At 37.8% G+C, this 16,918-nt stretch overlaps 2 protein-coding genes across 2 annotated transcripts in view; both read left to right on the top strand.

The window, feature by feature from the left end:
- Positions 1-385: 385 nt before the first annotated feature.
- Positions 386-4,839, top strand: LOC127861719 (dentin sialophosphoprotein-like). The gene is made up of 5 exons (XM_052400406.1): positions 386-395; positions 657-896; positions 2,850-3,257; positions 3,579-3,788; positions 3,893-4,839. The coding sequence occupies exons 1-5, from the start codon at positions 386-388 to the stop codon at positions 4,837-4,839; spliced, it is 1,815 nt and encodes a 604-aa protein (XP_052256366.1).
- Positions 4,840-8,560: 3,721 nt separating this feature from the next.
- The window catches only part of LOC127862256 (uncharacterized), a 52,271-nt gene continuing 43,913 nt past the window's right edge, over positions 8,561-16,918 (top strand). Inside the window, exon 1 of the mRNA XM_052401313.1 lies at positions 8,561-8,615. The gene's annotated coding sequence lies outside the window, so the exon portion shown is untranslated. The remainder of the gene's footprint in view (positions 8,616-16,918) is intronic.

The raw sequence follows: 16,918 nt of genomic DNA, 5'->3' as shown, positions 1-16,918 counted from the left end.
AAATTACATTGTTACCAATCTAAAATAAATCTTGACGAAACATTGTCAGAATGTTCATCTTTACAATATCTAGGCTGAGTTTAAATATGCGGACAGACTGTTTTACACACATAAATATGCGAGTCCTACAAAGTATTGTCATACGTAGGTTAATGACAATCGCCTATGAATTATACCAGTTTTAAGTTATGTATTTTTACATGGCATTTGACTTATGGTGCAAATGGGTCATGCATAATCCACGCATAACCCTTTATAAGGATATCAAGTTTCATCACAGTATTTTAACTACTTGTTTAAAAAACGCAGAAACGTGTTTTGCATATGGACGGTCTGACAGGAAAAGGAGGAAATAACGAACGGATGGAAGGACGGACGAACCGACATGACGGACGGTAGGTAGACCTGTAGTTCCGTCCCATGAAACCATCAGTGGACTTATAATCAAATACATTTATATCATTCCAATAAAGTTTGATCACCCCCTGTTTAGTTGCGAATAACTAAAAACCTAAATCTAGGGTCAGAAATTTTTAACGGTGCTGCTAAAGAGGTACACCCGTTTCATCATTGTCCCTTGACTCTTATTTCAACTGTGATGGAAAAGTATTAGAATAAATGAAGAAATGCAAACATTTAAAATGACAACAGCATAGGCCCCGCTGATAGCAACAGCCTTAGCGCCACTGATAACAACAGCCTTAGCGCTACTGATAACAACAGCCTACACACCACTGATAACAACAGCCTAGACACCACTGATGACAACGGCATAAGTACTACTGATAACAACAGCCTAGACACCACTGATAACAACAGCCTTAGCGCTACTGATAACAACAGCCTAGACACCACTAATAACAACAGCCTCGACACCACTGATGACAACGGCATAAGTACTACTGATAACAACAGCCTAGACACCACTGATAACAACAGCCTAGACACTGCAGATAACAACAGCCTTAGCGCTACTGATAACAACAGCCTCGATAACATCGGCCTTAGCACCACTGAAAACAAAGCCTAGACACCACTGATAACAACAGCCTAGACACCGCAGATAACAACAGCCTAGACACCGCAGATAACAACAGCATAAGTACAACTGATAACAACAGCCTAAGCACCACTGATAACAACAGCCTTAGAGCTACTTATAACAACAGCCTTAGCGCCACCAATAACAACGGCTTTAGCACCACTGATAACAACAGCCTAGACACCACTGATAACAACAGCCGAGACACTGCAGATAACAACAGCATAAGTTCCACTGATAACAACAGCCTAGACACCACTGATAACAACAGCCTAGACACCTCAGATAACAACAGCATAAGTACTACTGATAACAACAGCCTAGACACCTCAGATAACAACAGCATAAGTTCCACTGATAACAACAGCCTATGCACCACTGATAACAACAGTCTTAGCGCCACTGATAACAATAGCCTAGACACCGCAGATAACAACAGCATAAGTACCACTGATAACAGCAGCCTATGCACCACTGATAACAACAGCCTATACACTGCTGATAACAAAAGCCTTTAAACCGCTGATAACAACAGCCTAGGTACCCTGATGACAACAGCCTAGGAACCGCTGATAACAAAAGCCTAGTAACCGCTGATAACAAAAGCCTAGTAACCGCAGATAACAACAGCATAGGTACTACTGATAACAACAGCCTTAGCGCCACTGATAACAACAGCCTTAATGCTACTGATAACAACAGCTTTTACACCACCGATAACAACGGCCTTAGCGCCACTGATAACAACAGCCTAGACACCACTTATAACAACAGCCTTAGCGCCACTGATAACAACAGCCTTAGCCCTACTAAATACAACAGCTTTTGCACCACCGATAACAATGGCCTTAGCGCAACTGATAACAACAGCCTAGACACCACTTATAACAACAGCCTAGACATCGCAGATAACAACAGCATAAGTACCACTGATAACAACAGCCTAGACACCACTGATAACAACAGCCTAGACACCGCAGATAACAACAGCATAAACTACTGATAAAAACAGCCTAAGCGCCACTGATAACAACAGCCTAGACACCGCAGATAACAACATCATAAGTACCACTGATAACAACAGCCTTAGCGCCACTGATAACAACAGCCTTCGCGCTACTGATAACAACAACCTTAGCGCCACCGATAACAACGGCTTAGCGCCACTGATAACAACAGCCTAGACATCACTTATAACAACAGCCTCGACACCACAGATAACAACAGCATAAGTACCACTGATAACAACAGCCTAGACACCACTGGTAACAACAGCCTAGACACAGCAGATAACAACAGCATAAGTACTACTGATAACAACAGCCTTAGCGACACTGATAACAACAGCCTAGACACCGCAGATAACAACATCATAAGTACCACTGATAACAACAGCCTAGACATCACTGATAACACCAGCCTAGACACCGCAGATAACAACAGCATAAGTACCACTGATAACAACAGCCTTAGCGCCACTGATAACAACAGCCTAGGCACCCTGATGACAACAGTCTAGGAACCGCTGATAACAAAAGCCTAGTAACCGCTGATAACAACAGCCTGGTCACCGCTGATGTCAACAGCATAAGCCCCGCTGATAACAACAGCCTGAGCACTGCTGATGACTTTAGCCTGAGCACAACTGATGACAATAGCCTAGTAAATGCTTATGACAACAGACTAGACATAGCTGGTGACAACAGCACATGCACCGCTGATGATAATAGCCTAAGCACCACTTGTTAAAACAGCCTAGGCACCGCTTATAATGAAATCCTATGCAAAACTGATGACAACCGCCTAGCCAGCCCTGGGGACAACAGCCTAGACACCGCTGGTGTCAATATCATAGACACTGCTAATGACAACAGCCTAGAAACTGCTCTAGAAAACAGCCTAGTAGACACTAGTAACAACCTAGACACCCTTAGTGACAACAGCACTGCTGAAGACAACCGCCTAGCCAACGCTTGCGACCACAGCCTAGAAAACCCTAATGACAACAGCCATGCCACCGCTGATGACAACAGCCTAGGCACCTCCGATAACAAAAGCATAGGTACCATTGATAACAACAGCCTATGCACCACTGATAACAACAGCCTAAACACCGCTGGTAACAACAGCCTAAGAAACGCTCATTACAACAGCCTATGCTACACTGATGACAACAGCCTAGATATAGCTTATAACGAAAGCATTGAAACCACTGGTAACAACAGCATAGGCACCGCTGATGACTAGGCATCGCTGATGACAACAACCTAGGCAACGCTGGTGACAACAGCATAGCCTTACGCTGATGACAACAGCCTAGACTCCACTGGTGTCAACAGCCTAGGCACCGCTGATGACAACAGCCTAGTCACCGCTGATAACGACAGCCTAGTTACCGCTAATAAAAACAGTATAGCCAATGCTGGTTACGACAGCTGAGGAACCGAAGATGACAATAACTTAGGCATCACTGATAACAACAGCCTATACACCCTATGTGACAACAGCTTAGTAATCGCTGATGAATACCGCATAGGCACTGCTGATGACAACAACATAGACTCCATTGATAACAACAGCTTAGGCACTGCTGATAACAACAGCCTATGCATTGCTGATAACAACAGCCTTAGTACTGCTGGAAACAACAGACTAGTCAACGCTGATGACAACAGCCTAGCAACCGCTTGTGACAACAGCCTATACACCCCAGGTGACAACAGCCTATACATCATTGGTGACAACAGTTTAGACACCATTCATAAGAATAGCCTATGCACTGCTGATAACAACAGCCTATGCACCACCGATAACCTCCTAGGCACCGCTGATGACAACCGCCTAGACTAGGCTTCGTTGATAACAACAGACTTAGTATCGCTGATAACAACAGCCTTAGCACCGCCGGTGACAACAGCCTAGGCACCGCTGATGCCAACAGCCTAGTCAACGCTGATAACAACATCCTAGACATCGTTGGTGACAACAGTATAGACACCATTGATAAGAACAGCCTATGCACTGCTGATAACAACAGCTTATGTACAACTGATAACAACAGGATAGACACCGCTGATGACAACATCATACACACCGCTGATGACAACATCATACACACTGCTGATGATAACAGAATATGCATCGCTGATAACAACAGACTCAGTACCGCTGCTAACAAAAGCCGTAGCACCGCCGGTGACAACAGCATAGATACCGCTGATGAAAACAGCCTAGTCGACGCGGATAAAAACAGACTAGACAACGATGGTGACATCAGCGTAGGCACCGCTGATGTCAACAGCCTATGCAACACTGATAAAAACAGCCTAGGCACCGCTGATGACAACAGCATAGGCACCGCTGTTGACAACAGTCTAGCCACCGCTGATAACAACACTCTAGACATCGCTGGTGACAACAGCTTAGGCACCGCTTATGACAACAGCCTATGCACCACTGATAAAAACAGCCAAGGCACCGCTGATGACAACATCATAGTCACTGCTGATAACAGCATCATAGTCACCGCTGATTACAGCAGCAATAACATAGCCGATAACAACACCCTAGACACCACTGATAACAGCAGCCTTACCATCGCTGATAACAATATCCTAGCAACCGCTGATAACATCACTCTAGACACCGCTGGTGTCAACAGCCTTATCGTCGCAGATAACAACATCCTAGTCACCGCTGATCACAGCAGCATAGTCACCACTGATAACAACAGCCTTACCATCGCTGATAACAACACCCTAAACACCGCTGCTAACAACAGGCCTAGTCACCGCTGATGACAGCAGCCCAGTCACCGCTTATTACAACAGCCTTAGCACCGCTGATGACCTATGGGGACAACAACCTAGGAACCACTGATAAAAACAGCCTAAGCACCACTGATGACAACAGCCTAGACATCGCTGATGACAACAGCCTAGACACCACTGATGTCAATATCCTAGACACCGCTGATGACAACATCATACACACCGCTAATGATAACAGCCTATGCTTCGCTGATAACAACAGACTGAGTACCACTGATAACAACAACCTTAGCACCGCCGGTGACAACAGCCTAGGCACCGCTGATGACAACAGCCTAGTCAACGCTGATAACAACAGCATAGATATCGCTGGTGACAACAGTATAGACACCACTGATAAGAAAAGCCTATGTACTGCTGATAACAACAGCCTTTGAACAACTGATAACAACAGCCCAGACACCGCTGATGACAACAGCCTAGTCAACGCTGATATTAAAATACTAGACACCGCTGGTGACAACAGCCTAGGCACCGCTGATGATAACAGCCCATTCAACACTGATAAGAACAGCGTAGGTACGGCTGATGACAACAGCATAGGGATCGCAGTTGACAACAGTCTAGCCACCGCTGATAACATCACTCTAGACACAGCTGGTGACAACAGCCTAAACACCGCTGATTACAACATCCTAGTCACCGCTGATAACAGCAGCATAGTCATAGCAGACTTACTTATAACAACACCATAGACACTGCTGATAATAAAGCCTAGTCACTGCTGATAACGATAGCCTAGTCACCGCTAATAACAACGATCTAGTCACCACTGATAACCGTAGCCTTTCCATCGCTGATAACAAAACCCTAGACATCGCTGATAACAACAGCCTAGTCACGGCTGTTGACAACAGCTCCAGTCACCGCTAATAACAACAGCCTTAGCACCGCTGATTACAGCTGTCGAAGTGATGCTGATAATAACAATAACATGCATATATGATGACAACAGAGCATACAATCATATCCAGAAAGACATCATCACCCTTGATGCCAACGGTCATCCATGCACCTGTGACGCAAAGTACCGCGATGTCAAGTGCAACAACGCTGTAAAAACATCTAAACAACTTTTGAATAGGATCCGGCCTGTGTTTCGGCGGCTAAGCTGGTACAGAAAGAGTCAGTATAAGTTCAAGATGAACAAGAGTTGTGTTTTGTATTATTTCATAATGTAGTATTGTTGCTTTAATGATAATAAACATGTTCAGTAAAACGTACAATCCACTCTCGTTATCTCGAAGTCGGCGGGAACAACAAAAAATATCGAGATAACGAGAGTTCGAAATATCCGATTAGGCGTTTTCAAAGAAAAAATGAGACGAAAATTTACCTTGTTTTTAACATCTTAATACCTGCTAAGTTATCTAACTAAAGCCGTCACCGTGTGGCATAATACTCTCTTCCTGATATATACGCGTTTTACGAGGCACAAATAATTTTTCTATTTAAATGCTTAAAATGACTTTTTAAGTACAACAGAATTGCATGAACACATGCAGTTATAATTTTTCTAAACTGTCGAGTAAACGACGGTGTATATACGCAAAAATATAACTCAATGCATTTTGGAATGTTGTTTGTAAAAACAATTAGTCTTTCGGCCTTTCGGCAGGCTGTGTATTAATTGCAGTTAATTGATGTTAAAGTGACACTTAAAGTGACAGGCCTTTATCAAGATTTAATTGCTAACGACATTACACACGTGTGATCATTGATGCAATTAACGGATCGATTTCCTTCCGCACAGTATCGGGAGCAGCCGGGCGAAGCGGGACGGTGAAGTATCAAAGAAAAAGTTTCTCACCTTTTGCCGACACTGGGAAAGTTATTCGCACTTCGAGATAAACCGCAGTAAATACATGTTAAATCGGGACTCGGGACAAAAATTTATATCGACATATCGAATTATTCGACATAACGAAAATCGAGATAAGCGATGTTTATTTATATAGATAAAGAAGGAAAAAAATGGGACATTGAGCTTACTTCGACATATCGAGAATATCGAGATATCCGATGTCGAGATAACGAGAGTGGACTGTATATTGTTATTCATTTTCAGCGCCTTGCGATATTAATAAGGAATAGAAACATTGCAAATACATGCTAATTTACAAACATGTGTGAATAATAATGGGACTAATTTGCTCAAGAAGGCTGGACAATGCTTGTCGCAAGTCTTGTGTTGTAAGACACTTATCACGATAAAAAAATATGAGTTTGATGTTTCCCCAAACGTTTTGTTGTGTTTAATTTTGCAATACCATTATTTCGGAGTATTATGTAAATATTTATTTTCAAAATGATGGTATTCAGAAACTTAACAATTCTGATTAAAACATGTCTAATCCCAAAGTAAAAACAAAACTGCATGACACATGTTATGTACCGATAGAAGTCTCATAATATAATAACGGTTGACACGGTATGTGATTTTGAAAGCATTCATAAATGGGTTTTTAATTTTAACCGGCAGACTTTTTTTCTAGAATCTGACCTATTTCGGAGACTGTCTGTTGGTATGAAAGGCAAACATAACTGTTCTATATATTCTTGTGTTCCCTACCTTTCCCTTTCTTTCGACCAACGAGACAACACTATCGCTAAGCCTGTTTACAAAATAAAATTTACAATTTACAGAAATGCAAACTATTAAGATAGTATAATGACTTAGGTCTCGTTTAAATGAACGCTAAATAAAATATTTATTTTGTAAGACTCAAACGTGGTCGTGAAGACACCTAACGGGTCCGATTAGTATCGATTTGTGCATGTGCGAATTAAGATTACGGTACTGAGATGTTATGTGAGAAAGATTGCGTTTTTATGCCTTGAAATCGAATCTTACAGCCCCTGTGTAAAGAATAATGATAATAGTGTTTGTCTTTGTGGTTTTCTTTACGATACGCCCATGCTTTATTGCTTCTAGAGAATCACATTCTTGAGTTAAAAGTCTCAATATATTTTTAACACTTGTCTATATTTATGGAGAAATGTCGTCTTTAAGGGTAAGTACTGTCAATACGCTCCATGAACGCACCATACGCAAGTTCGTTTAGCTACACGATGAAGCATTGTATATTAAACACTTCATACGTCAAACGCGCATTTCTTTTGGGTTATACATTTTTTACAAATTAAGAATGTCTTATTTAACCACGTTAACCTGCTTAACCATTTTAAATATATATACCGGTATTATATACCGGTCGATACGCATATGCTAAGGAACGACTTCCACGCAGGTCAAACGCTGCGTTAAAAGTAACCCCAATAAAAAGTTCTTAATCCGTGCATTAAGTGCTGAACGGATATATGTAGATTCTACAGAGGTACCCCCAGTTTTATCCTTTTCCATTGACTCATATTGCAACTGTGATCGAAAAGAATGGGAATAAACGAAGAAAGACAAACATTTAACAATGACATATTCTATAAATTTAATCTCCATCCAATATTGTTTTACTCAGTATGTTCGAGCCAAGCAGTGCAATAGCCTAGATAGCTGGATTTTGCATGGGCGTGTACACCTCGTATTGATTGCGAAAAAGAATACAACAAAATATTATGAGAAATTGCATTCTTCGTGTTAATGGGTTTAAGTGTCGCATACCCGTGTACTAGTATTTATTTTCCAGTCTATGTAATTGTGCAATGATATTGGTGTTGTCTAACCTATAACAAGGGCGGTTACCTAGTCATATCCGCTTTCAAATTAGTGTTTTGATTCCATACAGGTGAGTTGTGTATTGTTTTTAATTAAACATCGCATTCTATAAAAATTAACGATCACTTTTAACTTACTTAATAGCTAAAATGTGACTTAAATTTAAAGTTTGGCACTAAAATTTGTAATGAAACCAAATTCATCTTTTAACAGGTAAACGAAACTTTAAAAGCGAAAATAAATCAAAGCGCTAAGAGCGATCATTTCACCAATTTGGAAGTATCTATCTATATATACTGCTAGTCGCCAACAATTAGCATTACAAGCAGGTGCGTGACTGAATGTATTCCCATTGCTACCACTCCCGCAACGTTTACAGTGTTAAATAGTAGAAATCATTATATACCTAATACATGCGTGATTAAAATGTTAAATATATATATTTTTACATTTGATTACATTTTTCCCACTAATATTTAGTCAAAATAATTAAGCTTTATCCTAACAAAGACAGGCCAAATTTTCTCTTTCATCAAACTATCAAGTTTTATACATCATCAAAAATTTTTTTTTTTAAGAAAAGTAATACTGTTCAAATTAAGACTGTATCTTACCTCAGCAAAAAAATATTTAGGATTTATTAAGGTGTGGTCGCCATTTTAGTGAGGTCAAATCTGATGCCAAAAATTTCACAGATGTTGAAAAAGACATCATTTTTGTATGTTTGCAATAAAATGCAACATTATTTCCATACAATTTAATCTTTTTTGGTTATATTGAGCTACACCATAATGAAATACAAGATGGCGCTTTTTGCCTCCAGTAAAACAAAGATGGTTAAGGTATATGACACCAAATTTTCAGGCTACTTTGAAACATGCTGACATTGTTATTTATACTTATCATGATTGTGTAATGTCTAAACTCCAAACTGAAAACAATCTGATGATATTCATGAATTTTCTAGAATGCTAATTTTAGAGATTTTTCAACAAAACCAAGTTACTGAAACTTTAAGCAAACAAAAAGTGCATCAAATTATTTCCAACACACCTGTAACATCAGAAAAAACTATATAATTATTTATATTTATCCAATTATGGTGTTGTTATTTTTTCCAATCTAAGCATGTTTATATGACCCAGTACTTTACATAACAAATTGGTGCAAGATGTTCCATGATATTTTGCAGTGTACCCCACATTAAACCAAATAAATTATGTCTCAGAAATATTCTTCTTCTGGGAAAACCAGTTACATGTACATCTCAACCCATGTGAAAGACGTCGAACATGGGACATTTTCCATTAAATTTGCTGAGGTCTGGTAATATCCCGAAACTATCTGACCATGTGTCAGACAAAAAATATGTAAAAAGTGTTTTAGTTTAAAATGAAAAAGTACAGACTGGTTTATTTTTATTTTACTTCGATCCATTATTTAACTTTGAAATACCGGTAAAACAGATTTTACCAACTAGTCAAAGTTGCTATATTTGCAGGTGAGGTAACCAACTTCAGTTGCGATTCTTAGAACCAATCAAATATTGCACCTGTTTTTTATTGGTCAAAGGGCTCTCTTCGCTTTTGATTGAAAGTCATATCATAAGTTTCATAAAACGGGTTTAAATTTAGTTTCTATTTTATTGTATTTATAGTTGTTAAACATTTGGAATGCCATAATAATAAAAATAATTCTATAAATAAAAGGTATTTTCTATTGTTTGGTTAAAGCAAGACAAGGTCTGGTAAAATCTGGTGAGGTCCTGTTAATTTTAATTTTATCTAACATCATGTCTGTAAAAAAAATTGTCTTTCGCATGGGTTGACATCTTGTGTTTGTTTTTTTCAATTGTCAAGTGCAGTGTATGTTCTTGTTTTCCTAAGTGGAATAGCTCAAAGATATGTCTTATGTAAAAATACATATTCTTCACATAAACAAGGTATTTGGGGCTTTAATATGAACATTCATGAACGTGACCAGTACTGTGAAATCATTTATTTTCGTCAGCACGAAATTTCGTCCTTTTTAAAAAAATGTCTATTTTATCAGCACTTAAATTTGTCCATTTCTGTTTTTGAAAAAAAGCGTCCAATTTGTTTGTAATGTTTGTAATACATGTAATACGCGGTTGCGAAAAAATCGTGCTGGGGAAAGAGGGGTGACACTTGGTTGTCACTTGCAGGAGGTGGGCCTTGTTTGGCATATGCCAATTAACAAGTCTGTTATTTCAAGTGATAGTAACTGTCCCTTATTATTTTATGTCATTTACACGTTCTTTGTTATGATTAGCGGATAAGTGTGACTGAATTACCGTTAACGAGTGTTTTAAACAACGAAGCCAATTGCCAATTAGTCTTTTTCCATTACAATCACGGACAACCAAACACAAATCAATGTGTTCATTATTAATTTGTAATAAAAGCGCAGAATATATTTCAGTCCGGTGTTGATCACACATCGTCATATTTTAATTGCATTTAATAGTATTGTCTTTAATCCGGATTCGCGGCGTGTTGGCTGTATAATCTGCAACACCCATGAAAAACACAATACACACAATGGGTAATAAAGTTGTTAACAATTAGCGCTAATCAACACTATTATACCTAAACGTAGTCAACGCATTCGATACAGCCTTATTGCAATTGCGTTTTACAGGAAATGTCAGTTGTCAGTACACTGTATAATGTATACCCCTTTGTGTCAATTCGGATTTAACTTGAGTGTGAATAGTCGACTGTGTCATGTTCTTTGTATCAATACCATCCGGATATCTGTACTATAAGTATACCAGTCTACGAACAAGGTGCTAGCTTCCGCATATGGGTATTCGGACGTTCAAAAAATTGACCTACGGTTTAGCGTTCATGCCGTCGAACGCATTTAGCAATATAAATCGTTTTTTTTCACTATTTCTTTACTTGCAAAAAATACTAGTGGCTTATAACTTACCCTACAATCTTTTTTTCTCGCATTTTACAAGTGTGCGAGTGTTAATTTTGAGCCCTGTGTATATGCGTGGATTACGCTGGATTTAAATGCCTCATGCCTACGGTAATTCAGTCTTATTTGTTTTTGCAAATATGGGACATGCTTGTTCGTTAGGATCTTGAATTCGTCCATCGGTCGAAGGACGAAAAAGACGAAAATTAATGTCTGAGGAATAATAATGGTTTCACAGTATTTTAGGTTGGAGTTTTGAGTTGGGGCATCATGAATTGTAAAACCTCTAATTATTTACACTAATCTTACATACTAGTGATATTTATAGGACTAAATTAGGGGCTGAATTACATCCACATTCATTCTGCTAAAAAATTATATAATTTTCTGTTTATTATGATAAAATAATCTTCAAATACCCTTAGGACAAACAAGAAATATCTTTAAAAAGATATACGGCGTTGATTGTGGTTGGAGTTTATGGAAGGTAAAGATTTAAATGAATGAGATCAAGAATAGCTAATATCTTTTTCTGTGCAGTTTTTAGCTGCATCAAACGGCTTATTTTACATTATTACATATTGCTGGTCATAAACCTATAGATACAAAACAGAAAACCAAAGTCAACCGGCCACACGCGAATTCTCCGTACATATTTTAAATATGTATACGCGCGTTCTTCGGACAAACCTGTTTGAGTGGTTTATCGGGCAGTGCTACGTGTATTTGATTCGATTATTAACAGTATCGAGAATCATCGCGCTCATACTTAATACATTAGTCATATGATGCAATAATACATTAGTAAATATGATGGAATAATTCTTGTTAATTAATTAAAAATAATATTTATCATGTTATTGTTGAAAACACATTAAGAATCTATTATTGACATGCCATAAAATAATATCGCTGGATATCTTCATTGACCATCTTTCTGGTAAAGAAAATTCCAGTTCACCTAGTTCACGCTATATATAACTATTATGTTACTGACCGCGAACTCCGATCAGCACATATGGACCTGTATATAAACTCTGACATTCAAACACACTAACAGCGAACTGACCCCTTATACCTCGCGGGTTGCATTAAAGTGAGGCATCGCTTCCACTGCTCTTTATACTTTTACATATAACATGTTGACAGGAATATGGAAGTCTGTACTAAATATGAGAACATGGCCTTTAAGTACACAACATTCTCGCGCTGGAAATCCTCTGAAAATAAAAGGTGCACGCACAAACTGTATTGATGTCGAGATTGAGTGTAAAACTGTTATATCTATTAAGCCCTTTAATTAGAGATAAAACTGTTTCATGCTGAACACGCAGTAAAACAGTGTTACAAAGACGTGGACATGTTTCCAATGTTCTAGTGGTAATTCAGTCAATGAAGTGTATTCATCTGTACTTGGCCGCGGGAAGTTTTATTTGAATTCTATTGGACGCTAACAAAGGTCAGGCTAAGGTGAAAAGCTGGCGTATACAGCTAACGCCGAAAAAGGTTTATTTTGAAGCATCTGCTTAGCAAACGGAGGGACAATTTTTTTGTTAATATTCCCAGCAATTTCCATCAAACAAAGTTTAAATTTAATTTTAATAAAGTTTTGTAGCAAAGTATTCTATAGATATATAATTAAAAATAATTATTCACCTTTTGATGTAACATTCACCTTCTTAAGGGCCCTTTCTTCCCCCCCCCCCCCCCCCCCCCAAAAAAAAGAAGAAAGATTTGCTTTGGAATCACTTATTAAGAGACCACTCAATTAGGATTAACAGAAAAGGTCAATTAAAACCTCGTGTATAAATAATAGCGCTTGTACCAGATAACAGTGCAGTGTATGTTGTTGTTTTTCACATTCTTATACATAACAGCGTAACAAATTTCCCCATATAACCTGAATGGACTCTCAATCTTTCTACATTTTAATTTCAGTAAAGCATTGAAGAATCATTTTTAGCTCATCTATTTAAAAAAAAAAATTATGAGCTATTGTCATCACCTTGGCGTCAGCGTCGGTGTCCGGTTAAGTTTTGCGTTAAGGTACACTTTTCTCATAAAGTATCAATGCTATTGCATTCAAACTTGGTACACTTACTTACTATCATGTGGGGACTGGGCAGGCAAAGTTAGATAATTCTGGCTTGCATTTTGACAGAATTATGTGCCCTTTTTATACTTAGAACATTGAAAACTTTGGTTAAGTTTTGTGTTTAGGTCCATTTTATTCCTTAAGTATCAAAGCTATTGCTTTCATACTTGCAACACTTACTAACTCTCATAAGGGGACTGTGCAGGCAAAGTTATGTAACTCTTACTGGCATTTTGACAGAATTATGTGCCCTTTTTATACTTAGAAAATTGAAAAATTTGTTAAGTTTTGTGTTTAGGTCCACTTTTTTCCTAAAGCATCAAAGCCATTGCTTTGATACTTGCAACACTTACTAACTATCGTAAGGGGACTGTGCAGGCAAATTTATGTAACTGACTGGCATTTTGACAGAATTATGTGCCCTTTTTATACTTAGAAAATTGAAAATTTGGTTAAGTTTTGTGTTTAGGCCCACTTTTTTCCTAAAGTATCAAAGCCATTGCTTTCATACTGGCAACACTTACTAACTATCGTAAGGGGACTGTGCAGGCAAAGTTATGTAACTCTGACTGGCATTTTGACGGAATTATGGGCCCTTTATACTTGAAAATTTGGTTAAGTTTTGTGTTTTGGTCCACTTTACCTGTTAAGTATCATAGATATTGCTTTCATACTTGGAACACTCGCAAACTATCATAAGGGGACAGTAAAGCACAAGTTGCAAAACTCTGGTTGTCATTTTTACGGAATTATGGCCCTTTTTTGACTTCGTAACTTTGAATATATGGTTACAGGGCTCAACATTAACCTAAAAACCAACTAGCCTTGCTGGGCAAGTACTTAGAAAATCTACTTGCCCTGAATGTAAAGCCACTTGCCCAAACATGAAATATCACATTAACTGTAAACCTCATATTTTTTAATAAAGATCAAAATGATACACCACAAAATATATTTATTTTATTTGCACATTTAACAAAATGATTACAGCAATTAAAGTCTAATTAAAGTCAAAATTAAATGCTCTTTGTTTTTTTTTGCACTTGCCTGGGCGGACAACTAGATTATAAAACAACTTGCCCGGACCCAACTTTTACTTGCCAGGGGCAATAGGACAACTGTTAATGTTGAGCCCTGGGTTACATTTTGTGTTTAGATCCACTTTACTTCTAAAGTATCAAGGCTATTGCTTTAAAACTTAAAATACTTTCATTCTATCTGAGGGTACTGTACCTGGCAAGTTGAATTTTACCTTGACCTTTGAATGACCTTGACTCTCAAGGTCAAATTATTAAATTTTGCTTAAATTGCCATAACTTCTTTATTTATGATTAGATTCGATTGATACTTTGACAAAAAAAATCTTACCTGACATACCACAATTGACTCTGTCCAAACCATCCCCCACGCCCCCCCCCCCCCCCCCCCCCCCGAATCCCCCAATTATTTTTTTTTTAATTAAAGATCATCTAATAAATGACCACCACACCCTCACACTATACCCCCACCCCCCCCCCCCACCCCAAAAAAATAAAATTTTTTGCCCCCACTAGGGTGGCATATAGCAGATGAACTGTCCATCAGTATGTCAGTCAGTCTGTCTGTCAGTCCGAAAAAAACTTTAACATTGGCCATAACTTTTTCACTTTTTAAGATAGCAACTTGATATTTGGCATGCAAATGTATCTCATGGAGCTGCACATTTTGGATGGTGAAAGGTCAAGGTCAAGGTCATCCTTCAAGGTCAAATGTCAAGTTTATGGTGTCTGTCCATCCGAAAACTTTAACATTGGCCATAACTTTTTCAATATTGAAGATAGCAACTTGATATTTGGCATGCATGTGTATCTCATGAAGCTGAACATTTTGAGTGGTGAAAGGTGAAGGTGAAGGTCACTAAGTCAAAGGTCATCCCACCCAAGAATCCCCCCCCCCAAAAAAATATTTGTATTTTTTTCTTCTTTTTTTTGCATTTTTGGAAGATAATGTAATAAATGACCACACCCCCACACTATACACCCCTCTCCACTCCACCCCTCCCTCCTTTGTGATTGAAATTGAGATAGGTCCCTACACCTTTAAAAAGAAAAAATAGATGAGCGGTCTGCACCCGCAAGGGGGTGCTCTTGTTAAACTTGGGACCAGTAACTTTTGATAAGGAAATCTGGATCATTAGAGACCTTTGATAACTTGAGCATTTTTGTCATCAGTGAGAAATGTTAAGTTAAAGAAGTTTTACTGTAAGCTTGAATAAAATTGTACATGTGTAACCTGTTATTATATGGAGGGGAGTTCTGTTGTCTTTCAAAATAATTCAAAATACTTTAGTAAATGATTATCAGAAGAAAATTACAAAGTACATGTTTTCAGACTGGAAATTTACTACATGAACATCTCAAAAGCAAATAATATTCAGCATTCTAATGTAATAAGAGAGCTCCAAAACAAATTTTAATGCAAATTATATATCACTGTGACCTCTTTGATCTGCCATGCAAATGATTATTGACTCAACGTCATATAGTAAAATGATCACTGACATATTTAAGACTTACAATTATAGTTATTATGACCATTGTAATGATCATAAATTATATCTAAAAGATTAATATTGAACAACTTTATCAAATTAAAAAAGGATACAGGGGTCGGCCTATGTCAAATTTTAGGGAGAAGTCAATTCTCCCTTGAATAGCATTAAAGGGAAGTCAGGAGAAATCAAGAAGAAGTCGTGTCTTTTTTAATACATCTTGGTATTAGTTGCATTATTTGACAATTTGAAAAAATTGAATACAAAATGTATTTTATGAATAATGCGCATTATTTATCTTTATTGTTTATTGAATTAATTATCTAGCTCAAAGAAGACCATTAAACAAAGAACTCATAACTCTTTGACTGAGCATTCAAGTGTGCAGGAGCGTGCATAATATATTTATATCCGCACACCCAACACAAAAATAACATATTTTATGGGGGGGATAATATATTTAGATAATATGTTTTAAACCTTATACCTTTCATTCTTAACAAAACATTTTAATTACATTGAAACAACAATACAACCTGTGATAAACATGCAAAAAATCTGCAAGCTGTTATCTACACTTATCAATGGTATTGGTCTGACATCAATGGTCTTTTATGTTAATGCGAGTTGGGGCCAATTTCTAGGGATTTTAGGCTGAAAACCTGTATTACAATAATCGTGTGGCCATTTTAAAGAATCCCGAAAAGAATGCATGTACTGTACAAAGAGCATTAACCAAGTAGCTTAATAAGGAATATGAAGTGATTTTTTTTAAAGACATTCTGCTGAAATTGATTTATTG

The sequence above is a fragment of the Dreissena polymorpha genome, chromosome 16, assembly GCF_020536995.1.
Source record: "Dreissena polymorpha isolate Duluth1 chromosome 16, UMN_Dpol_1.0, whole genome shotgun sequence".
NCBI classification, from domain to species: Eukaryota; Metazoa; Mollusca; class Bivalvia; order Myida; family Dreissenidae; genus Dreissena; species Dreissena polymorpha.
The sequence above is the reverse complement of the archived record's forward strand: the minus strand, read 5'-3'. Positions and strand labels throughout refer to the sequence as shown.

Coding starts and splice junctions, on each gene's coding strand:
- LOC127861719 (XM_052400406.1), top strand. Junction 3,258..3,578: donor CGAAAGCATTGAAACCACTG/GTAACAACAGCA, acceptor AATACCGCATAG/GCACTGCTGATGACAACAAC. Junction 3,789..3,892: donor ATACATCATTGGTGACAACA/GTTTAGACACCA, acceptor CGCCTAGACTAG/GCTTCGTTGATAACAACAGA.